At 45.9% G+C, this 24845-nt stretch overlaps 1 protein-coding gene across 1 annotated transcript in view; it reads left to right on the forward strand.

Annotated features, from left to right (window-relative positions):
• zeb1b (zinc finger E-box binding homeobox 1b) overlaps window positions 1-24845 on the forward strand; it is a 47565-nt gene that overhangs the window by 17045 nt on the left and 5675 nt on the right. The window contains exons 2-6 of the mRNA XM_034234579.1: window positions 15061-15216; window positions 20035-20196; window positions 21236-21438; window positions 22160-22265; window positions 22788-24445. Of these exons, the coding sequence (XP_034090470.1) occupies window positions 15061-15216; window positions 20035-20196; window positions 21236-21438; window positions 22160-22265; window positions 22788-24445 (2285 nt within the window). The remainder of the gene's footprint in view (window positions 1-15060; window positions 15217-20034; window positions 20197-21235; window positions 21439-22159; window positions 22266-22787; window positions 24446-24845) is intronic.

The following is a 24845-nucleotide window of genomic DNA, read 5'->3' on the forward strand; positions in this document are numbered from 1 at the left end:
CGCAGTGCGAGTGTATCTACCTAGTCTTCCGTACATAACTAATGGGTGAGGGTGAATGAAATATGCATGTTGGTGCTCCTCCGATACCTGTGAGTCCAGTTTGTGACAAGACACACCATGGTGTGAGGATTAAAGCAGATAGCAAAGACCTTAAAGGGGTCTTAAAGGTGCTGCATAAAAAGTCTGTTTATCTTGAGTACTCTTTTCTGAAGCCTTCAAAATTGTAATATTATAAAAATGTTTGCGCTTTGTGGGTCTTTAAAACATTTCTTGGTAGACCAGTGAGAATTCCACCCACTCTGTATTCAGTTCAGATAGGTCTACAGTTGTAATTGTTTTCCTGTTTATTAAATTTGGTCTCAAGTTACTTGCAGCGTGGCAAAAACATTGTGCTACAACCTTGAAATCCTCATTTGAGGAGGCTTGCAATCATTTTGAAATATTTATACTGTTAAACAGGGGCACAAAGGCACACAAACAATACCACGCACACTCACAGAGTACACATAGTGCACCACATGCCTCCAGCAGAGCCCTTTAGCTGGCTGAGTGCCAAAATCTTCCTTACGATATAAGCCCCCAGGCTCTCATATATGGTACTTCATGTAGAAAACACACACACATCCACACACGGGCCAAACAATATCAGCATCTCCCACCTTTACAACCTTGTTTCCTCATTTTTAAAAAAAAGAAAAGGAAAGATAAAGAGAGGAGGGCGGCAGACGAAGGGAGGAGAGGAATGAGATAAAGGTTAAGAATGGTGATGAAAATGGAGAAAAGTGCTACGCCAGCGACTCCGGCAGGGAGACAGACAGGAGTGAGCATTTCTGCCCCGCTGGTGGATTATTTTAGAGTGTAGGGAGGGGTGTGTGTGTGTGTGTTGTGTGGGGCAGGTACATTGAATATCAGCATATCCTGTAGACTATCATCCTCACAGTCTCACTTTGTCTCTTAACTGGACTGTACTTCATCTAAATGAACTAACGGTACAATTTCTGGGAGACCCATGGGAACAAAGATCATCTCTGAGACATTATGTTGTGTACTAGTGCTTCCTTGTGTTTGAATGTGGGGACTGTTTGTCGTGTTCAACAGAGGTGAGCTGGGGATTGGGTGAGCACCTGAGCAGTAATCCAGCCAGTTAGTTTTGGAGGAGCCATTTAAACAGAGCGCGGGCATTAGAGAGGTGGATGACAGGGTCAGGGTTTTCCTTTAATCCTCACACTGCTGCTGCCAGAGGAGACTGACAGGAGCAGAGGCATCAAACAGTGGCAGTACGTGCCACTGGAACACTCCATATAAAAAAAACCCACTAATTATAGTCGAATAGAATGAAGCTCGGGTTACAAACCAGATGCATGTGAAGTGTGTTAAAGATGATGTTCACACAGACATGCGAGGGAGTTTGTCTCATGGAAACCTCTCTAATAAATGAAAAGCTATTGTTATCCAGATCAGACCAACACACACAAACAATAATCACCAGCCCCGTGGATGAGCGGCATTACAGTAAAGTAGCAGGTGCCTGACCATGGCCGCAGTGCACGGGGCTGATTTGATGGTAATCTATAATCTGTAAAGCTTTGATGCCACCGCCAGGCTTATCAGCAAGGTTTGTTTGGCCAGGCTCCGAGCGCTAGTTTTAACAGGATGACAATGTTGCACGATTAACCTTCGGTGCTTCACAGTGTCACCGCCGCCGTTTTTGGTTATGCATGAATAGGTTGACGGTTGTATGAGGTATGTGTCTGTGCACAGGCATTTCAGTGAGGGGAGTTTTTGTGCATTTCCTTTGGTTTAACTGTATTGTCACACTACAAAAAAAAAAAAATTCTAATGCTTGATTTGTAGTTTCCTTAGTATGATCTGTATTTTCAATTCAGACACCATGAGGCTGCCTTTCTATACATTATACACTGAACAAAAATATAAACGCAACACTTTTGTTTTTGCTCCCATTTTTCATGAGATGAACTCAAAGATCTAAAACATTTTCTATATACACAAAATAACCATTTCTTTCAAATATTGTTCACAAATCTGGATAAATCTGTGATAGTGAGCACTTCTCCTTTGCCGAGATCATCCATCCCACCTCACAGGTGTGGCATATCAAGATGCTGATTAGACAGCATGATTATTGCACAGGTGTGCCTTAGGCTGGCCACAATAAAAGGCCACTCTGAAACGTGCAGTTTTGCTTTATTGGGGGGGTCTGGGGGGGTCCGAAAACCAGTCAGTATCTGGTGTGAGGGGTAGGGGTAGGGTTAGGGTTAGTTAGGGTAATGTTGTGAATCGAGTGGCCTGTGTTCATCGTCCATAACATACGCCTGCCCATACCATAACCCCACCACCACCATGGGCCACTCGATTCACAACATTACCCTAACCCTAACCCTACCCCTCACACCAGATACTGACTGGTTTTCGGACCCCCCCAGACCCCCCCAATAAAGCAAAAATGCACGTTTCAGAGTGGCCTTTTATTGTGGCCAGCCTAAGGCACACCTGTGCAATAATCATGCATCTTGATATGCCACACCTGTGAGGTGGGATGGATTATCTCGGCAAAGGAGAAGTGCTCACTATCACAGATTTTTTCAGATTTGTGAACAATATTTGAGAGAAATGGTTATTTTGTGTATATAGAAAATGTTTTAGATCTTTGAGTTCATCTCATGAAAAATGGGAGCAAAAACAAAAGTGTTGCGTTTATATTTCTGTTCAGTGTACATGAGAACGCATTGTTTATTTCAGCATTCTTGTATTCACCCACACCCATCTCTCTTTATTTTTCATTCTGTTGTGAATGTGTGCGTATTCACTACAGTGGTTTGGATCCACCAGGTTAAAAGTACAGACTGGAAATGCAGCAGACCGTGGGGCTGTTGGTGGTGACACGTACGGCTCACATGGCGCCAACTGCTTTTATTGGACAATAATGGGAGGCTGCCATGGATGACTTACAGGGACGCACCCGCAACCTTACATATGGAGGGGTTTTATTTGAACACTTGGTGCGCAACTGCGTGGAAGGCATTTGAACCGCTGTATGATGTATTTGCTGGCATCTAACGCTTCACACGGCAACACCTATGACTGACAGTGGGTGTTGGGTGTATGATTGATTGTGTTTTCTCCGACTAGTGGAAGATTTGACATGCATTATAGGTGAATCACTGGGAAAGGTTAGCGGTTATACATCTGTTTGGTACTTTTTGTGCTTTCGTGTACTTACACTCATGTTTTTGAGTGTGTTAAACATGTGCTTGTGATGTACATAATATACTGGTTAAGTGTGCATTCATTCAAAGCCATGAGAATACATTTGTGGACCAAGTAGACAAAAAGCAATAGATAGTTTGCTCTCACCTGTAGCACCTTTTTGTGCGAGTCACATTGAGTCTGGCGTTAATTCATATATAGACTAGCTTCCTCTGAAAGAAGTCACCATCCTGTCTCCTCTGGCAGGTACTGGAAGTGTTGTGTCAGCTCTGTGATAGCCCTTTCAACTTCCTGCTGCTCCTAAGATAAAACTTCCCCCTCCTGCAGGCGCTCAGCAGGAGAGGTTCTGTGGAAGCCCGCTGCAATCTGCGGTGGAAAATTGAGATGTTAGAAGGCATTTCAAGTTATGGAGTGATACATGGAAATGCAGGCTAATAATAAACAAGACATACTCTTAGTACATGAGTGTTTCTGGTTCCTCTGGTTCCATCGTCTCTCTCTGTTCTTCCTTCTTTACTTTCTCCCTCTGTTGATGTCCAGTCGGAGCACCTCGGAGGAAGCAGCTGTAGGTGGTGATTACAGTTCAGAGACTCCAACATAACCTCTCCTCCTCCCTACCTGCTCCCTCCCTCCTTCTCAGCCACCTTCTTTTCTCTGAATCACCCAATCATCTAAATAATACATTTAAGAAGTCCACGATATAAGACGTCAAAGCAATAAAGAAAAACAGTATAAAAAGAGGCCAAATTGCTTCAATCATGCATTTCCGTGTGGGTTCCTGTGTGTTTGTGCATGTACAAGCCATGTAAATAAAGTGACTATACACACTGCCATGCTCATCAATATGGGGAGCGGTGGGCTCGGCTCACACAGATGAACACAGGATGAATAATGTTAGCTGAGCATTGCTGCATATGACCACCCCTCTCTCCACCCACCTCCACTGTGTGTGTGAGCATGTGGTTACTGTGCTAAAGCTCCCATCAATCACACGCCCAGAACCTTTCAGCAAGCCACACACACACACACACACACACACACACACACACACACACACACACACCACACACACACACACACACACACACACACACACACACACACACCTATACACACTCCTTCTGAGTTTATTAAAAGCCAGAGTGTTATCAGTGATCTCTCTGACAACAGCTGCACACACACACACACACACACACACACACACACACACACACACACACACACACACACACACACACACACATATAAATACAGTCATCTCTACCACAACCATCAACGCAAGTCACACTCATGTTGGTGGTGTGACATGAAGAGGACAGATCTGTCTTTCTTTTCCTCTTCCTCCCGGCTACATCACCACAGTTGAACAGGAAGGCCAGTGTTCAGGGTCACACTGCCCAGTGGAATTCCCCCTACTCCACAGGGTGCACACACGAGTAAAACACTGCTTTGTTTGACCCAGATCAGCCACCGTAGGGTCAGAGAGACAAAGAGCAAGCTCCTCTTCCATCCCTGCTGATTTCACCCAAAACTGTTTAAACTCACTATATGGAGGCAGATGTGATATGAAAAGTTGTGTCAGCACTGCAGGAGCCTTAACCTACAGGGTATTCTTGGTAAAACTGTGCCCCATTGTTGTATAAAGAGAACTAGATACAGTTTTCGTACTGGGTAATTTATTTTATTTAAATTCTGATTTACAGACGACTCGTTCCCAATGTTAATCAATGGGAAAACATTTATGTTTGACGTCAAGGGCTGACACAGAAGTTGTACTGCCTTTTTGGCCACTAAGAACATTTGCATCAACGTCTGCCGCTGGTCACTGCTTCCATGTTAATATGGCATTCCAGGAAGTACAGCGAACACGTTTTTTGGTTCCCTTGTTTAGTAGTTATTTTATTCACAACTGGGATCCCAAGCAGAGTTGACTTCTTCTCCAGAAAAACTTTATCAGATACGCATTTGAAGTGTTTCTACTTGGGGCTACTTGACATGAAGAAGAGGGGAGGCTCTATTCCTGAAAACATCTGGCTGTTCCCTGCTGAATGACTTCACAGTATGGGTGACATCACATGGGATAGTCCCGAGAGTCCGGTCCAATGATTGCAGTGTGCTTTGGTAATCGACGTCCCACCCTGTTGGCTGTTGCATACAAGAAAAACCCAAATTTGGCCTCCATTTTTCAGCCTCAGGGAGAAGCAGCTGGCATCTGACCAGAACTGAAAAGAACATGACTCAGCACAAGAAAAGCTTGCATTCAGTCAGAAAGTACCATCATTTTTATTTTTGTTGGTCAATTCAGCAGTGGTTCGGGCACCTAGTTAGGATGCCACCTGGGCGCCTCCCTAGGGAGGTGTTCCAGGCACGTCCAGCTGGGAAGAGACCAAGGGGTAGACCTAGGACCAGGTGGAGGGATTATATCTCTTCGCTGGCCTGGGAGCGCCTTGGGATCCCCCAGTCAGAGCTGGTTGATGTCGCCAGGGAAAAGAAAGTTTGGGGCTCTCTGCTGGAACTGCTACCCCCGCGACCCGACCACGGATAAGCGGGAGAAGATGGATGGATGGATGGAATTCAGCAGTGGAGTCACTCGCTTGTGTTGCCCTCTCAAAAGCAACAGTTCATTTGTTCCTGTGCTTGAAATACACTAAGCGAGGTGATATAACAGAGTACACAAGGGTCCCACAGAAGCACAGTAGGCCCATTACCAACCATGGCAGAGGGGAGTGAGAGATCTGCGCCTATCGATTGCCCCGGCTGGACTGTCGATACTCCCCTTCGGATTCTGACACAGCGAACTAATGGTCTCCCAGGCCGGTGGCAACCAGACACACGCCCACGCACAGTCCCAGCACCTCTGGGTGTAATGGACAAAAGAGGGCCCGTCAATACATCAATACATGACGGCCTGTGTTTACCTGCTGCCTCAGCCATTTCACCAATCAGCACCGCATTGAGAGGGTGCATTAACAACGCCGCTGCTCGCTCAGCTCGTGATTTTTCATCTGTCCGCCCCGGTTCCACAAATCATAGTTAACGTGTTAGTCACCGCAAGTACAGTCATAGTGAAAGGAGGAGGTGTCGAGCTGTTAGAGGGGCACAGTGAATGTATTTGACCCCCCTTACACACACTTAAGGTGGGGTCTCGCAACATGTACCCTTTCTGTCTCGCCTGGTTTAGCAAGACAGATTTTCGTAGCCGTCCATCCGACAGGCCGCCTGTAGTCCACCCTCATGGTCATTTAACAGCAGGGTAATGGTGTGAACGGCACTGCTTGACTGCTCTTCAGCTGTAGTCGCCTGGAGGCTGGTGTTGTTGGGAGAAGGGGGCTAACCCTTCCTGATCACACGGGGAAAAGCCACTTTGCCTGGGGAGAAAAGAAAAGGACGTAAGAGGAGGGGGGGTTTTGGTGGAGGACTGAGGTGACAAAAGAGCTTTTGTGGTTTTAAGTTTACGGCGTTAACCCCTTTCTCTCCCTGCTTCACATGACTAACAAGAAACCACTGTGACAACTGAGCAATAGCCCCGGGCCGTGTGTTTGATTATACGTTTTGTGTGTGTGTCAGGGGTTGTCCTCAACGCTTGGCCTCGGGTGTCTTGTGACAGAGCTGACATTCTGGAGAAGTGAGAGATTGGTCAGCTGTTGTCAAAATGCCACAAAGAGCAGGATTTTTCGACAAAAAAGAAGCGCTCTCACTGCACTTTTGTGCGTTAGTGTCAGAATTAGTGAAGCCACAGTAGGTTGTCAACATGGATCTCGGCCCCGGCTTCACTAAGGTGTGCTGACCTGCTGATTGCTATAAATGGGAACTTGCAACGGTTGTAAAATTAGATGCAACCAATAAACAAAAAGGCACTTCTAGGTTATTTCTGCACTTCCACCTGTCTGTGAATGTGTGTACACGACGTGTGTGCAAAATCTGCAAATGTGTGTCTGTTGCCCTCCGGCCTGTCCCTTCACCGAGACATCTGTCAGGCAGAGCCACAGCTCCAAAGAATGACCTTTACTGAGGCGCAGGCACCCAGAGAATGCACACACTAATGTAAATATCGCAACTCACTATTTTAATTTCTATCTCTTTCCTCCTGTCACTTCCTTGTTGTCTCTTACATTCATTTTATTATTCACCCTCGTTTCAACATCTTATGTCTCCTTTTCCCAGCCTCCGTCTCTCCTCGGTGTTCTCTCTGTCTTCCTTTCTCTCAGTCACTCTGACAGTTTGTGACACTCCCTCCCTGGGGCAGCCATCAGTTCAGATGAGCATTGTATGTGACAGGCCAGCTTTGTCTTTTTAAGCCATTAGCAGTTCCTCTCCTCCCACCTCGCCATCGTTCCCCTCTATTTACCTCTTCTGCCCTCTTTTGTGATTGCATGCACACATCTCACGCTGCAATCTTTGTAATAATCTAACAATCCCAGGCTCGACTAGAGTGAAGAATTGACGAGCGTAAATATGTGACGGTCTCTTTAATAGACCGAGGTTGTATTTAATGAAGCCAGTGATAAATCTGTGCAGTAAGGTATACTTACAGGTAAGATTTAATGAGATTTTCCAGTTGGAGAATTGTTAGTCAGTGTATGTACCTCCCTCTTCATAGGCCAGAGTAATTCCCCCTACTCTGTACTCCCCCACAGTAAAGTGTCAAGCCTAATACAGGCAGGAATGTCCAGTCACCTGCTCCTAAAATGCAACAGCCCTGTGCTACACTAACCTAATATAGACCTGCGCTACACAAGCAGGTTGGATAACACCGTTATTGCTCATTGCATATATTTAAACACTCACCTCCATGTGCCCCAGCTCAGCTGTTAGGCTACAATGCTACACAGTGGAAACTAACAACATGCAAGGCGATATAATATGATAAAAGGATGGATTAGATATTTTATGTTTGATGATAAAGAAGGAACAAACTGTAGTATTATGATCCCTGTTATCCGCTAGAAATGCTGCAGTGCTAACAGGCGTAAAAAAGACTGGTAGCATTCGTAGCATGTTAGCAATAGTTTGGAAGCCATGTGTATCTATGACAGAGCTTGGATCAAGCTGTGAAATTGGATTCTGTTTTCTGACAACACATATAACAGGTTCAGCGGTTTGGCCTGCCACTTGCCAAATGATTATCACAGCTCTGAATACATGTGCCTATTGTCCAGCCTTAATGTGTGAGAGGATGATTTTTAACACATGTTGGGCTCAAACAGAATCTGCTGGCTCGGTCATGTTGCTGCTATTAGTGCTTAAGTGGCTAGGACAAAACAAAGAAATGTAATGATGCTACTGATGTAACCCACTACATTTGAATGGGCTGAATACCAACAGATAGATTTGCTCTAATTCTCTCCTCACAGATCCTCAACTCTAAATGTCAACCCTCGACACAAACTGGCAAAGTCCAACTGGAAGAAACACTATTATACCACTGCACAGCTTTCAAAAGCTATCAGTCTGTAACTGCAGCCTGAATAGAGTCTGATAGCAGAGGTGACAGGAACATTTCATTTTGCCTGCGACACTCCAATGAGAATTGACGGAGGCTAATGTCACATTAGCCAGGTTTGTGTTTGGTTGCCTGCCTGATGTAACAGAGGTTTTGCACTTAACTTGAAAAAGCCGCTAACAGAAAGGAAGCAACAGTTTACCCAGGTGTGTGCTGTTGCCTTCCTGTGTTGCTTTTTTTGGTGTTGTTTATGTTTAAAGATGGTTTCCAGTGCAATCATGTGGAAATGATATCTCAGGCCACATACATGGTAGGGCTCAGGTAACACAGTGTGTTATTACTTGGTGTGTTGGTCTTGCATTCAATGAGCCAGATCAACCATAACACACATTGAAATGAACCAGAGAGATTAAAGAAAGAGCAGTATGAAGCATGACTGCAGGTTTTCTGGGCATAACCGAATCTAGAGCAGGTGTTTCCTCTCTGAAACCCCCCTCCCCCTAACTTCTACACCACTGCTTTTTTTTCAGTCACCTGCCTATACTTTGTATAGCTGGACTGGTTCACTGGGTGGGCGTTCTCTCACCACAGACCTGCTGAGTGTTGGAGAACCGTAGCAGGTCTCCACACTGATGGAGGGTGAGATGGTGCAGAGATACTGTAAGTGGGTACAATAGAGTTTAGGTGCATGTGTGGGAGTTTTGTAGGCACCTTCTTAGGACATTTTGCCGTAAAGGTATGTGTTGATTGTTCATTGTGGCCTTCTGTGATTGCTATTAAGCCACAGTCATGTGACCACCCATTATGATTGAAAGCCCTTCAAATGCCAAGCATGCCTTTACCGGCTTAACATACAGAACACACACACTCTCGCTTAGGTGTTCCAGTATTATTACCGTTGATGGGGCTGTCTCACCTCCAACATAAACACGGCCTGGGAGACAAGTGTAAACTTGGTGGCGGGGGCATTGCTGTACGTGTGGTGTGATCACACCCTCCAGTCCTTACCAGCCCACTGGCCTTATTTAGAAGAGCTGAGAGGAGCCAGATGCAGCAACTCTCCGAGGACGCCCGGTGTAACAGAATGTGTGTGGCTCATCACCATGCTCATTAGCCTTGGAGAGAAACACCATGGCCTGCCACTATGATTCGTACCCAGAACAGGCTGTGACTTTCCCTTCGGAAGAAACACAGCCTATTATCTAGGTGTCATTGAGGTTCAGCAGCACTATCGAGACTAACCATGAGTAATAAACTCATGTTGCACAATAAGCAAAGCACATAACAGTCAAGGTTTAGTCTTTTTGAGAAACAATCCACAATCTCCGAGGTGCAGTTAAATTATTTTACTTACACACATTAACAACCACTGACTTCCTTTACACTTCCAATTGTCATCATGCAGATTAAAAGAACAATAGCACTATTAGCATTAGTGTTATTATGGAAAGTGCTCATCAGATGGGAGAGGAGTGACCTGCGGAGGCGCATTAGCTCACATGCTAAAACCTTGATCAGCGTCATTAGGAAGACAAGAGCCCTGTTGTCTTCTTGCTCACCTCTGAAATACTTGCTGTAAAGAGCTCTGCTCCACATGTTGTTGAAGTTCTTAGATTGAATAATCCTAACCAATTGTTTATGCTGTGTATTGTCATTTGCCTAGTTGAATACCTGAATCTATCAATAGAACATGTTACATCTCTAGTAGGTTAAGCATACTGAAACTGAATCACAAGTGACTAATTATCAGGAATACTTGGTGCAATTGTCTTTCTATATTAGTGCTTCTGCTTTTTGCTCCTCCCAGCCTAACTTGGAACAATGAGTAACAGTCATTGGGTGTTGTTTGGGGAGTTTGTGTGCTGCATTTCTATGGACAAACTGTCCAGGGCATGCCTGACTATAGATGTGACTGATCTCCTCCTTGTGGTGGGGAGACTTGGCATTAGCTGTTTGGAAACAGTCTCTTGGGACCCCTAGTGCCCTCTCCAGCTAACTGACTGTGTGCTATGTTTCCACAGTTATATCTCTGAGCAACTGGGACCAAAAAAACCTTTGCTTAACCCAAACGGCCGAGCGAGGCTGAGGCAGCCTGTGAACTGTGAAAATTCCCCAATTCTTTTGTTTTGTTATAGGCACTTGAGTTGACCTTCCTGGCTCTGTGGGAGGAAGGCTGTTGTTTTAACAAAACCAGCAGCATTTACCTCAGCGCTGAATGAGGCACCTCACCTTGAGACAGCATACTTGAGGTTTTGAATGGCACGTCTTTGTTTTACTTTGGTTCGAGCTGGTTTTTTTTGTAGTGGTTGACTTCCCTGAGAAAATGGCATTGCAGAGCCGCAAGGGCAGACTCTGTGACGACAGGGTCTGTACTCTTTGAGGATGCCTGTGGTAGTTTCATCGCTGCCTGCCTGGCCCTGAGCTCCATATGAGATAAGTGGCGTACCTCAATGAGAGAGCCTGTAGTACCAAGGCTAAATATAGAGATAGAAGAGAGTTAGAAGGGCAGACAAATAGTGGCTGCTGCTTATGATGAGTCAATCTGTCTAATCACAAGCAGAACAACAGCAGACCTAGGAATACGTGTCAGTCCTTTGGCTGAAATTAGTTGCAGAGAGAGCACACCCTTTGATCTGTCTCTTTAAGACAGGGAAAAGTGTTTTGGTTGGACATTCCAGACATACCTCCTACACATTCTGGTATAAGAGCTGTCGGCCTGCACATAAGACGTATATCTTTACAGATGTCTTTATAGGTAATGAATCAAGATAAAGCTTACTTCAGACGGTAATGTGTTTGTTCACAGACTATATGTGTTTCACTGTGTCCTCATCTAAAACTCGCTTATTAAGCCAGTCACTCACACCTCGAGGGCCTCAAAGCACAGAGATAGCTCACTCCCACAGAGGTTGAGATACTGCCATTCCAATCTGGCATGCCTCAGTGTATGAAAGCACAAACCGAGCCATCTGCTGTTGTACAAACACGACTCCACAGTGGTTGTAAGTTCCTAATGTCTCGTTTTCATCAATCAGGCCAGGATCAAATAGCCTGTGCCTAAAATAAGTGCCAGCGAGTTTACATAATTACAGGACAGAATCAACACAATGAACCTGTGTCAGGGGACCCATGGCGCTTGATGTTCTGTGCTGACAGATCAGCCATGATATGTCTGCCAAGGTGATCCCCTCAAATGGGGTAACGGTGAGCCTGTTTTGGGAGTAACCCACACAGTCACCCCTTTGCCAGTAATTGATACAGCCTGGCAGGTGTCATAACAACACAGCCGTCTCTCCAGCAGGCATATTTAAGTGTGGCTGACAGGAACTGTCTGGCGCTATCTTTCAATAGACTCTGGGAACTTCGTTAGGGGGAAAGAGGGTGAGGAGTGATGGTGAGGGTGGAGAAATTCAAGCAGCTTTCAGATATTTACTGAGGTCTTACGGTACTGTAGCATGGTAAACTACAGCAAGTATTTGTAGCATGTTGCAAATATGTGTAGGTGAAGACTAAATAACATGCCAAGAGGCTTTCATTTCATCAGCTTGTCTGCTACCATCACAACACTTGGAATTGAGACCATGATGTATTTTATGGCCCATAGACTAAGTGGATACATTCACCATGGAGTCACCCATTGCTCTGTGGACCAAAGGTTTTTTTTTTTGCAAGTACAGGTGACAAGAAGGTAAAGCAAAGTACAACCAAATGCAGAAAAAGACTTTGTATGCCAAAAAAAGTTAAAATTAACTTTCATGTACTGAAAAACTCAGTGAAATTGTAACATGCTTCATTGTCTATTCTATTCTCTAAATGGGAACATACATTTACATCGAGCTATATTGAAAACAACTTAAAACTTGCAATGTCACACACACAAAAAAGCTACAACTTGGGTAAATAAATCAGGTAAATAGCCTTTCTCATACAACCATCTGTCAGCCAGTGGAGACGCCCCCTGCTGGCCATTAGAACAATTATTAAGTTGCCTCAAGCTGTTAAATGTGGAGCTGTAATCAAGCTGTATTATGTTGAAGCTGTTGGGCTTGCATTGATTTTGCTGTTTTACCCAGATCCATAGAAGGTTTTAGTGTTGTAAAGGTGTGATCTTTGCCCAAAGACTACAGACCAACTTAAAACCAAACACACCGCCAAAGGTTATTACCTCAGGTGTTCAACACACTGCAAAACCTGAAAACTTTCCTCCACCTATCAATGCTTTTTCTCTCAGCTGCGTAGGAGTTGTCCTCTTGTTGTGTGCTAGCATCTTAGCGCTAATGAGGCCAGCTGTCCAAACGCTCAGCCGGTCAGCCAGAAGGGACTGCAGCCTTTGTTGATGCTAGGTGTTACATCTCCTGTTGGAACACACATTTTTGTTTCAACACCGCCAACCATTTGGCACAGGAAGACCGTCTCTGCTCACCCCCCACACCACCAACACTACTCGCCATCCTTTACTCTTTCTCCCCCCCCGCCCCCTTTGCTGTACTTTCCTACTTTTATTGTCCTGCTGGCCGTTGCCACCCCCGTCTGCGCACACCAGCACATTGATTTTCTCTCTACAGCTTTATATTTGATCATTTTCTCTCGACACTGCCGACAGAGAGTGTTGCCTTTGTAATCGCTGACCTCAGCTCCACACCTGAGTGGCTGTGGCCCTAAACAGCCTCTCAGACTCGTCCTAAAGCACCTTCTGTTTCAGAATGAAGAGTTGCACTCTGTTTGGACTGCTGAATGGACAATACATCACCTGGCAGAGACTGTATGACAGAAAAGAGAGGTAGGGATAGAGAGAGGTGGTGTAAGGTAGAGAGAAGAGAGAGTACAGAGTAGTTTATACAGTCGCAGAATTCTATATAAGTCCAATTCATTATACGTTTATGTGAATGTGAGGGCTTGCAAGTCTTTAATTGTTCTAATCCAAGTACAAAGGGTGAATGTATCTTTTGAAAACTACACTACGGTGGCAGTCACATCCAAGAGAAGAAAAAAAAGATAATATTGTGAAGTGAGGAACAGTGCAAAGAGAGGAAAGAGGTTTCGGAATGAAATAGCTCTCCTGATGAACCCGATAGGATTTCGCAGCTGCGGCACAGCGGTGTTGACCCCGCAAACGACTCGCCAAATAACAGCGCTTCTCCCTCCTCCTCCACCCCCTTTCATCCCTCCGCCCCCACACCTCCTTCCTCCCGCCTCCCCCTCAGCCTGAACCCTGCGCGTCTACCGAGTTTGTGTGAATACCACCAACCGGTTGTAATGACCTGCACAATGCGGAGAGAAAGGAAGAGACCTCACCGAAACAATTCTCATTGATTGAAACAGAGGATCACGGTTCTCCCAGATACGCCTCCTCCCGACAAAAAACATTAGCAGCCACTTCAGAAAGAGGTGGGCGAGTTGGGTTGGGGTGGGTGAAGAAGATAGAGAGAGAGAACATTTTTTTCAGGTGCTTTGTACTGGCAGTGCATATTCAGCAAGTGAATGCGAGCCGTGTGTGTGCGAGCGCCGTGTGTGATGTGAGATAAAGTAGCTGGAGAGGTAGTTTCAGTGCTGCAACCCGGGCCCTCTGCTGACTGGGCTGCTCTCACTGGAGAATTGATTTGGCCTCGAAGAGGATCTGTAGCTCTCTCAGTGGAACAGAGAGATGGAGCAGGGGGGGGGGGGGGAGGGAAATACTAGGTGAGTGGGTGGAAGACGTAACACAGGTGGAATTGAGAGATGGAGGAACTGGGTGGAAATGAAAAGGAGCACACACTCACATACATCTGAGGCAGACAGTCGGTCAGGGAAATGTACTCCCTGTAATAACCCTCTCTGTGGGCCGCCTGTGTCTGTGTCTCCTGGCTCCTTCAGCCCATAACACAAGCGACCAGGTCACACCGACTCCCACGCAGCACACACACACCACTTCAGCCCGCTCTGTAATGATCTCACACACCAGGTCTGTGTGTCTCCAAGTTACTAAGTGTGAATTTTCGGTTTCTCCCTGTTGTTTGGGAGTTTTCGAGGTTAGGGTTCATATCTTTCTCAAATGTTCACTTTTTACTACAGTAGTGAGACCTCCATTCGCTCTGTTGTTAGTGCCCAAGCTGCTTTTAAAAAAAACTATTTTTACCATGAGGATAATTTAAGAGTCATCTTATCTATAGGACTTTGGTGTGTTTAATTGGTGTTTCAAGCTCCTTACCCTCCTCCCTTTAATAGTCTTGACATTTAAATGACATGTTTAACCTCTCTGACTCGTGACCTTTCACATTTAGTGCTCATAATCAAGAAGCACACACCTCCTATTATCTTTATCAAGGATGAACATGTGTGTAAAGGCTAATAAAAATAGACGTCATCTGAGCAGTCATTCTAACCTCTGTCCTCCATGTCTCCTTGTGCAGTGACCAACTATAGTGATGTGGTGGAAGCCGGCTCAGAATCAGATGATGAAGACAAGCTGCACATTGTGGAGGAGGAAGGCAGCCTGGCGGACGGGGCCGAATGCGACAGCACCCTGCCAGAAGAAGAGCACCCCAGGGAGCGCTGCTGGGACGGAGGTGAGACATGACGCACACTCATAGGACGTATTATTAATATAATTTACAGTGAGCAAAGCAAATACACAAGTCATCTTCCTACTCACTATTTCCACAACGTTCTGAGACTTGTGTTCCTCTTTTCTGCAATGCACAAGTGCTTATTTAATCTAGTTTAAAATGTACAATCATGCTAGTGGGGTAAAACAGCATTTGATTTATTGTTTGCCAGGTCTGTCTTTAAGTGCCAGTTTATTGAGACAAGCCACAGTAAGGGATTTCATGCAACTAGTATCATCCAAACTACACTGGAAACTTTTCCGTATCATTGTTAAGCTTGTAGACAAACTTTTTTTTATTAAATGTCTCCAGCACATAAATGAAAATGTGCTTTTCCGCCTCTCTATGTATTGTTACAACATTCATTTTCTGACCGGTACTGTCTCATTTTGACCTCCTGACGTGAAGCAGGCTAAGTTAAGAAATGTTTTGCTGACGTCTGTGCGCAGATAAGTACCAGGCTTTGTCTCATTGTGAAACCCAGAGTGTAAGGAAACAGGTACTACACGTGGTGGGTCTCCAACTAAGGCAGGAAGTACGATATTAAACAAAGACAATGCCAACACAGGGAGAGACCTTCAAGCACAGAGAATAGCCTCGGAACCAAAAAGCCAGTGGAGAGCTTTATGGTACTGGTGGGCATTGGAGGGGCTGCCGTGAACTTCTTGTTACCTCAAACGGGGTGGAAGTGACATCAGAGGCAGCTCAGTGCCACAGGAAGGGCTGACGTCACACCCCATGCCCCTCCACAACAACAATCACAGGTGCTGAAGGATATTGGTGTTTCAACCTGTGCCCAAGGCCTCTGCGTGGCGTTTCTGACCTCATACTGCATGTGCATACAAATATGTATGTGTGACATTGTTAGTGTCCGACTGCGCCAAGTACAGTATGAGCCCATATGAGATGTAACCCAGCCACTCAAATATTTATTTGAGGGTGTTGTTCCTTACACGGGTGAGAGATGTGTGAGGCTGAGGGGGGCTCGGATTTAGCAAGAGGTCAAGTTAGCGCATGCCTTAATGTCCGGCTAGCTAACGCTTTCAGTTTAGGGAGGGACTTTTTGAAATTCCTCTCCAATGAGTTTCAGCTCAGTCAGTTTCACTTGCAAGGTTTCGGTCGCACGTGCACCACAGACCTGTGCACAGTGGAGCCACATATTGTCCTAACTATGTTGTCATTTTCATCGCTACTCCCCAGCTGTACCTCCATGCATAAAGGGAAAGTTGGAGGAAGAATAATGTCATTGGTTTTGGCCGGGACTTGTGAACATTAAACACTTCAAAAGCATGAGTTACACTGAAAGAGCTCAGTGAGCTGGCAGCGCTCCACAGTTATGCCTGATCAGGCATATTTTCTTTTGCCTTCACTCATGTGCACACACACCTGTCTTTCTCACTCTCTCACTGTATATAGCCTTCATATCATACATCAGGCAACATCCTCTCTGCCACTCTGAACCGGACTGATGAAACATGGGAAAGCCGCAGTTCTTTAAACAAACACACTTCACTCGTCTCTCATCTCCTCATCACTTGGTTTCACTCCTGAGATCGGAGAAGTCCCTGGAGCAGCCTTGAATAGTGACCACCACCCACTAATCTTCTCCTCAGCGCTGCTTCAAATTAAAACCTTGACACCCCTTCTCCCGAGACTAACGCGCTCCAAAACCAAAAGGTGGTTTTTCAATGCTCTACCATCTCTCCTTCACTTTCCTCCCCTCCCTTTTTTCTCTTTTTACACTCTCTTGCTGTTTCTCTGGTTCTGAATCATTCCTCCTGATGATATGGTATCATGGGCACCCTGCTCACTGTCATTACTCATTCACGCCTAAATGATTATGCAGGAGTGGAGTAGCTCAGTGTTGGTGCCGTAAACTACAGCCTGCTTTTCTCTAAGAAGAGGCCGACTAACTCCAGGGGATAAAAAGGTGGAGAGAGTGTTGACCTGGGAGGGCTTCTCCTTTATATGTGATGATTTGTAGAGCATGATTATATCTCAGAGAATAGGCAGGATGGATCTGGAGAGCTTTTTTATTGTGGGGCAGCAAAGGCACTTAATGACAGCGAAAGGCTGGATTTAGCATGGAAACATTTCCTAAGGCAGTGAGAAGCTGGCTGTTAGGGCACTAAGGCAGTACTGAAGCGAAGGCTCTCACGCACAATGACACCTACCAATGTCCTCACTGTTGGCCCAACATGCAGTGATGATATGTCATACTCCTATGAATCAGTCTAACATCCATTTTGATCACAGTGGACACACAGGAACACCTACATTCCTGATGCTTTATGTCACCACGTGATGTTTAAAGTGAGCCACCCTTCTGGACAGGAAAGGAAGAATCTCCAGAGAGCTGGGAAGATTGTCCTGTCGAGACATACGGCACAAATACATGATAAGCAAGTCATCCCAGATTTGGAAATACCTTGCATGTAATCTCTGACTTCCCTCCTCGGAGATAAAGTGTAACATCTTCACCGGGATTGTTGAATATTTTAGCTGTTTGTGCAAATTCTTATCACTGATGCCTCTCCCATCCAAGATACAAACATGTGTGGATGCACAACCACAGGAAGCAGTGGGGGCAAAGGTCGTCCAGGGCAGGAAATGCATCATGGGATACCGTTGTATCATGTTGCAGGGATGTAGGCAGAGAAGGATGAGAAGGGAGCGAAGGAAAAAGAAGAGTGGGTGGTCTGGTGATTTAGTTCTAATACGTACTTTGGTAAGGAAACACTGTGAAGCGCAGAAAGGAAAAACCTACTTTTTTTGTGCTGCAACAGAATGTCCTGCTACAACCTCACAGGGTTTTTGTTCTGGGGTTTCTGAACTGATTTTCCACTTGTGCAGTGGTGCGTTCACATCCCTGCGTCAGCACATAAATGGCCTGTGTGGTGTTTCATGTCAGGGGAGCAGCCTGATAACGCGGAGGCTGTGAACCCTTCTGGCTTCACGAGGTCTGTACTTAACAAAGAGCCGAGAGACACACACACACACACACACACACACACACACACACACACACACACACACACACACACACACACACACACACACACACACACACACACACACACACACACACACACACACACACACACACACACACACACACACAGAGTGAAAACAACCACTTGTACTACCTTTGCACCACAGGCCCCCCACTGGGACTTCACTTCACACACATGCTCAACATTTAGTAGCCTAGAGGTGTGTTTGGATGCTGCCGTTGAGTTGAAGGGGGCTCAACATAGACAGATCAGCAATTTCCCACATGCAACAATGTTTGTGCAATATCTTGTCAACAGCCAACACACCTGTGAAAAATACACTTCATTGAAACATTTCCCACAATGTCAAACTTTTTCTAAAGAAGAGAAAATGTAGCAAATGTGTCTACGGGGTGTTGTTGGTCGTGGGAAAAAGCTGCGTGCTATGTGGGGCTTAGCAGCCCCTAATGTGTTTCTGACCCTCCACTTTATGATGAGAATTCCACAATTTCAAAAAAAAAGAAGAAGCAGCTGTCGGTTTCTGCCTTACATATAACACCCAGCCTCTTTCTCTGAACGATCTATTATCCAGGGTTTTTTATAGAGGGAAGTTTCTTCGAATGGTCTTTAATAACCGTAGCAACAAATGACCGTGCTCGTATTGTCTCATGGCTTTGTTAAGGTGCACCACAGGAAGCCCAATGTTAGAGAACTGGTATTCACTGTGCGTCTGTGAGTCATGATGTGCTACACCTGTTCCCCTCTCTGAGGAGCACACAGCTGGCCCCGTCTTTCAACACCAGCACAATTCACAAAACACAATTCTCAAATCTCCCCTAAGCTGGAGGAGTGCTTAAATCAATCCATAAAACATCTGCCCAGTAAACACCACCACAGTAGTGTGACTTTGCTTTTAGCTGATAGCCTGTAATGATACACATAGGCACACTAACACATCCATAGAGGAATAATGCTCGGGTTTTTATCACAGACACACTTTACTCAGGTCCGGTATCCACTTCAGGAAGCATGCAGGGACGGAAAGAGGGTAGGAAGCTTTCCTGCATCCTTAACTCCATCCTCAGGTTACACTTCCTATAAGCCGCTGCTTGGTAATTAGTGCTCGTTAGACTAGCTAGCTCATGTGATGTGGAGGAAGAACGCTCAGCTCCCACATGCAGGCGCTCATTTGCTGCGATATTAAGCACAGTCTGAAGGCCAAGCCTCTCCAGAGAGCGGAGCGTAGAGTGTGTGTTTGTGTGTGTGTGTGTGTGTGTGTGTGTGTGTGTGTGTGTGTGTGTGTGTGTGTGTGTGTGTGTGTGTGTCCCTTCCTGCCTAACATATATCTGCTGCAATACAACAGGACAAGATTCATCATCTCATTATCAGTGTCGATCGCAACAAGTACCTTACCTAACATTGTGAATAGAGGCTTGCCATTCAGTTCTTACAAAGAGCTCGGTGCACGTACAGTAGCCTGTGGCCTTTGATGCTAATTAGCTTTCTCCTCCTATTGTGAACAGCATTCAGGATGTTTGTGTTTTTTCTCCCTGGCGCCGCATGCCTCATCCCAGGCTTGTGTACATGTCATGATCAAGGGCTTGGACTGTAAGATCCGTTTCAGCTATATTGACACTGACATTATTGGATTATCACATTACATGTTCAGAGGTTAGGGTTTCATATGTAGGGCGCATCGATGGGAAAACATGTTCAAATAACGCGGTAATCGATGATACCTTTTTGCAAGCACGACTTTAATCAGTGTCTGTTTCACCCTTCACAGTGAAGGAGGATTGTGTGTCGGACGCTGAGGATGATGGGAGCACGGACGCACTAATGGAGGAGATGCTCCAGCAAGGAGACACGGCCGTCATTTACCCAGAGGCCCCAGAGGACGAGCCTCAACGCCAGGGCACCCCTGACGCCAGCGTCCACGATGAAAATGGTATGCCACAAGAGCAAATTCAAAATGTTTACACATCCTTTTCCAGACATGTTATCATGTGCCTTGTGCAGTAATTGCTTTAAATGGATCTATAGCATAAAAGCAAGGTGTTGTGTCCCTAAATTACACACACACACACACACACCACTATTTCCACCTGAGAGATCACAGTCACTGAGCTCTCACACTATTGCTGCTCCTACCCGGTAATTACGGCCCCCCTCGGGATGGCTATACCTGCTCCCCGTCTCACCTTAGGTGTTAACTCCACCCCATTAACGCCACTCTCCGACATCATTACACACACCGCTATTTGTTAAGTGCAGCACACTGGAGCCTTTATTGCTCCCGGGCTTTTGGCTTTTACCTGCTACAACAGAGGGGGGGGAGGAAGGGAGGGCCTGAGGGAGCGAAACAGCAACACCTGAGTACATTTGTCACGTCTGTGCGAGATCTGACTCACGGCTACCTGGCCCATAATGTGTGTGCATTCCCATCCCGAGGCCCTCACCTGTCCTGCAGGGGAACTTAATACATCACCTGTTAACGGAATAATGCTTCACCTGTGTGGGAGCCGGGCATCTGAGACCCTCTGTTAACCAGGCTGGATCTCTACAGGCGGCTGTTATTTACCGAGCGCGCTGTTCCTTACATGAGTGGGTGTTTTTGACATGCTTCAAACGCACAATAGGCAATCTAATTGGATGGAATTTCAGGCGTGTAAAAGCTATAATTAAAGTACAAAAGCAAAATTAAATTCCAGTCCTGCATTGGCAACCCAGCGTGCTATTTCTTTAAGGAAAGGAATGTGTTAATATGGATCACTAATCAGCTTTTGTACATTTGGTTACCTGGGAGCTGTTTACCTGAGGGGGAGGATCTCTCGGTGATTGGTGAACTAGCAGAGGAGTGTGACTGTGGCAGGCCTTGTGTAACATCAAAGAGCCCTCCCTATTGACCATGTGTTCTAACCCCCTCTTTTCTTCCCCCCTTTACACATGTCATTACAACACTTTCCTCTTCTTTTTCTCCCCCCCAGGAACTCCTGATTCCTTCTCTCAGCTGCTCACCTGCCCGTACTGCGCGCGTGGCTACAAGCGTTACAGCTCCCTGAAGGAGCACATCAAGTACCGGCACGAGAAGACCGAAGAGAGCTTCAACTGCCCCGAGTGTAGCTACAGCTTCGCATACCGCGCTCAGCTGGAGAGGCATATGACGGTCCACAAGGGCGGACGGGATCAGGTAAATACTGACTGACAAACCGGCTAGGACTGGATACTCATATGACACCTTCACTGGCTTTTTTTCTGACTTAGGTGCTTAATGGAGTTAGATGATTTCTGTGAATCCCGTTTTAGGACCATACTACATTTGTGGTACTGTGAAAATGAAGTATACACATTAGCCTTCAACATTTTTACAAGATTAAGATAAGATAAGATGGAACTTTATTTAGGCATTTATGGCAGCAACAGTGTCAGAATGAAAAACAGGATTCACACAAGGTAAAAATAAAGATAAAATCACAGTAAAAAGTTGAGCATTTGTATGAACATGTTATTTACATAAGTGTGCAGATGTGAGTGCAGGTTAAAGTCTTGTAAAAACTGGTTGTATGTATGTACAATCTACAGTCTGAGAAACTAGTCAACATCTGCTATGTTTATCATTTTGTATGAAAAATATTCCTTGCTTGACTGATTTTTATAGTTTAACAGTCTTCTTAAATAGTCAGTGCAGCTTTAAGTTGCTAATTCTTCTGTCCCGCTGTAGTAATTATCCATTGGCAAATTGATTCTAAATGATACAAACCTATGTGGAAGCTTATTCCTGTTTCTTAAGCGACTCATTTACAAACATTGCACTTTTGCCCTCATTGATTAATGACATTGTGACATGAATTAGTAGCAGTTCAAAGGTTGTGCTATCGTACTGAATATCCCCTCTCCTTTTCGTCCGACAGAGACACATCACACAGTCGGGAGGCAATCGTAAATTCAAGTGCACTGAATGTGGCAAAGCATTTAAATACAAGCACCACCTGAAAGAGCACCTACGCATCCACAGCGGTGAGTGGACCACCATGACTGCATTCTGTGTGTGTGTGTGTGTGTGTGTGTGTGTGTGTGTGTGTGTGTGTGTGTGTGTGTGTGTGTGTGTGTGTGTGTGTGTGTGTGTGTGTGTGTGTGTGTGTGTATATGTGTGTATATGTGTGTATATGCCATGATTCTCTGCTGGCCACAGATATCTCAGTGTACATTAAACCAATATGAATCTTTTCTATTGATGATCTAGCAATTCCCTGTGTTTAGATATCCTTCATTGTGGTTCAATCCATTGTATGCTCTTCCTTTAGTGCCATAATTGTGTATCTTTTGGCATTATGGGACAGCAATTAGAGAAGGGCATTTCCCAATGGTGCCATTACATCAGCGTTTAAGCATCGTTGAAATGCATTAGAGGTTTTTCCTACTGTGCCGCTCATAGTCTAACTTGATCATTTAGCTTAATTTACTAATGGAAATCTGCTTCTGTCCCCCCCCACCCCCTCTCTTTCTCTCTCTGCTATGCACATTGTGGTTTTTATTCAGGAGAGAAACCGTATGAGTGCTCCAACTGCAAGAAGCGCTTCTCTCACTCAGGCTCATACAGCTCCCACATCAGCAGTAAGAAGTGCATCAGCGTCATCTCAGTCAACGGCAGAGCGCGCTTGGGGAACGCCAAAACCCAGACCCAGGCTCCATCTCCAGGGCTGTCCACGTCACCATCAGCCCTCCGCACCCAGATGCAGAAGATGGAGCACAGCAAGCCACTGCAGGAGCAGCTGCCACTCAATCAGATCAAGACTGAGCCTGTGGACTATGAGTACAAGCCCACATTGATGACATCCGCAGCAATGGCCGCTATGAACGGTGGGGTTTTCAACGGAGGTACTGCATCTCCTCTGCAGGGCACGGTGCAGGCTGTGGTCCTTCCCACGATGGGGCTGATGTCACCCATCAGTATCAACCTGGCCGACCTGCAGAATGCTCTCAAAGTGGCGGTGGACGGAAACGTCATTCGCCAGGTTCTGGAAAGCAATGCCAAAGGTCAGCTGCAAATGCACTCGGGACTAACCACTGGAATGCTCCATCCCACACAGCAGCAACTCATCTCAGCCATCAGTCTGCCTATTGTGGGTCAGGACGGAAACACAAAAATCTTTATAAACTACAGTTTGGACCCCAACCAGGGCCAGCTCACAGCCCATAACATGAAGAAAGAGCCCGAGGCAACCTCACTAGGCCAGAAACTCCCAGAGGATCTAACCATCAAAGGCTCCCGGCTCAATGAGACTAAAGAAAAAGAGGAAAAGACCACTAAAACCTGCCTCCTGTGTGATAACTGTCCCGGTGGGCTGGAATCACTCCATGCCCTCAAGCACTGCAAGGATGGCCTCAGGCTGAACGGTCTGGATAAGTCTGAGTCTGCTGTGGCTGCCTTGCTGTCAGAGGGCGGGCTCTGTAACCAGCCCAAGAACCTCTTGTCCCTGCTCAAGGCTGTGGCCTTAAAAGCAGAGCCCACCAAGGATGAGCTGGCCAAGATCTCTGACTCAGTCAGCCTGCCAGCGCATGTGGTAAAGAAGTGGTTTGACAAAATGCAAGAGGGTCAGATATCACTGGGTGCTCCAACACCTCCCTCAGAGGAAGAAGACACCTGTGAAGCTAACAGTGTGGTGTCCCTGGTCCAAGGGAAGGACACGTGCCCCTCTGTGACCCAGGACAGCCCTACAGAAGCCACTCCAGCGGAGTTCAACGGCGCCCACAGCTCGCCGGCCTCTCCCTCACCACTAAACCTGACAGCTGGCGGTCCCGTCCCAGCCCAGCCTTCCCAGAGCACTGAGGGACCCCTAGACCTGTCACTGCCAAAGCCCGCCGGAGGGGGAGCAGAGAGAGCAGTGGGTAAAGCCTGCGTTAACGCCTCTCCTTCCCTCCGCTCTACCCATGTGGATGAACCCCTAAACTTAACTTGCACAAAGAAGGAGGCATCGCCACTCTTAGCCATGGGCGCCAGCCACATCGCACTGTACGCCAGCCAGCAAAGTGCCAAACCCCTCAACATTGTTACCACAATGCAATGCCTAAGGGCACTTTCCACTAACAACAAACAGACTATCCTGATCCCCCAGCTGGCTTACACCTATACCACTACAGCAAACAGCCCTGCTGGGACCCAGACCCAGGAAACCCTCCACCTCAACGGAATAAAGGTGCGTTATCATTCAGCGTCCCTGTCTGTGTTAAAAGTATAGTGTTACATTTTGGAAATGTTGGTTATTTGTCTTTATTGCTGAACTCTCATTCGTATGCTTGATATGAAGCTACAGGAAGCAGCTAATTAGCTTAGCATAAAGACTGGAGATAGGGAAGCAGCTAGCAAGGCTCTGTCTCAAACTAACAAAACCAGCACTTCTAAGGCTCACTGAAGTTATAATGCAAAAGAAGAAAGGAAAACAAACACAATCTTATTTTATTGGTGTGTTGGACTTTAAAACAAATCTTTACCAGGAAATCAGACCCCAAACAGCTCTGCATGTGTGACCATTAAAGAGGGTTTCATTCCTCCGATTCTATCTTCTATCCATCTATATTATTAATTAATTAGTCAAA

The sequence above is a fragment of the Gymnodraco acuticeps genome, unplaced genomic scaffold (genome assembly GCF_902827175.1).
Source record: "Gymnodraco acuticeps unplaced genomic scaffold, fGymAcu1.1, whole genome shotgun sequence".
In the NCBI taxonomy this organism is placed as follows: domain Eukaryota; kingdom Metazoa; phylum Chordata; class Actinopteri; order Perciformes; family Bathydraconidae; genus Gymnodraco; species Gymnodraco acuticeps.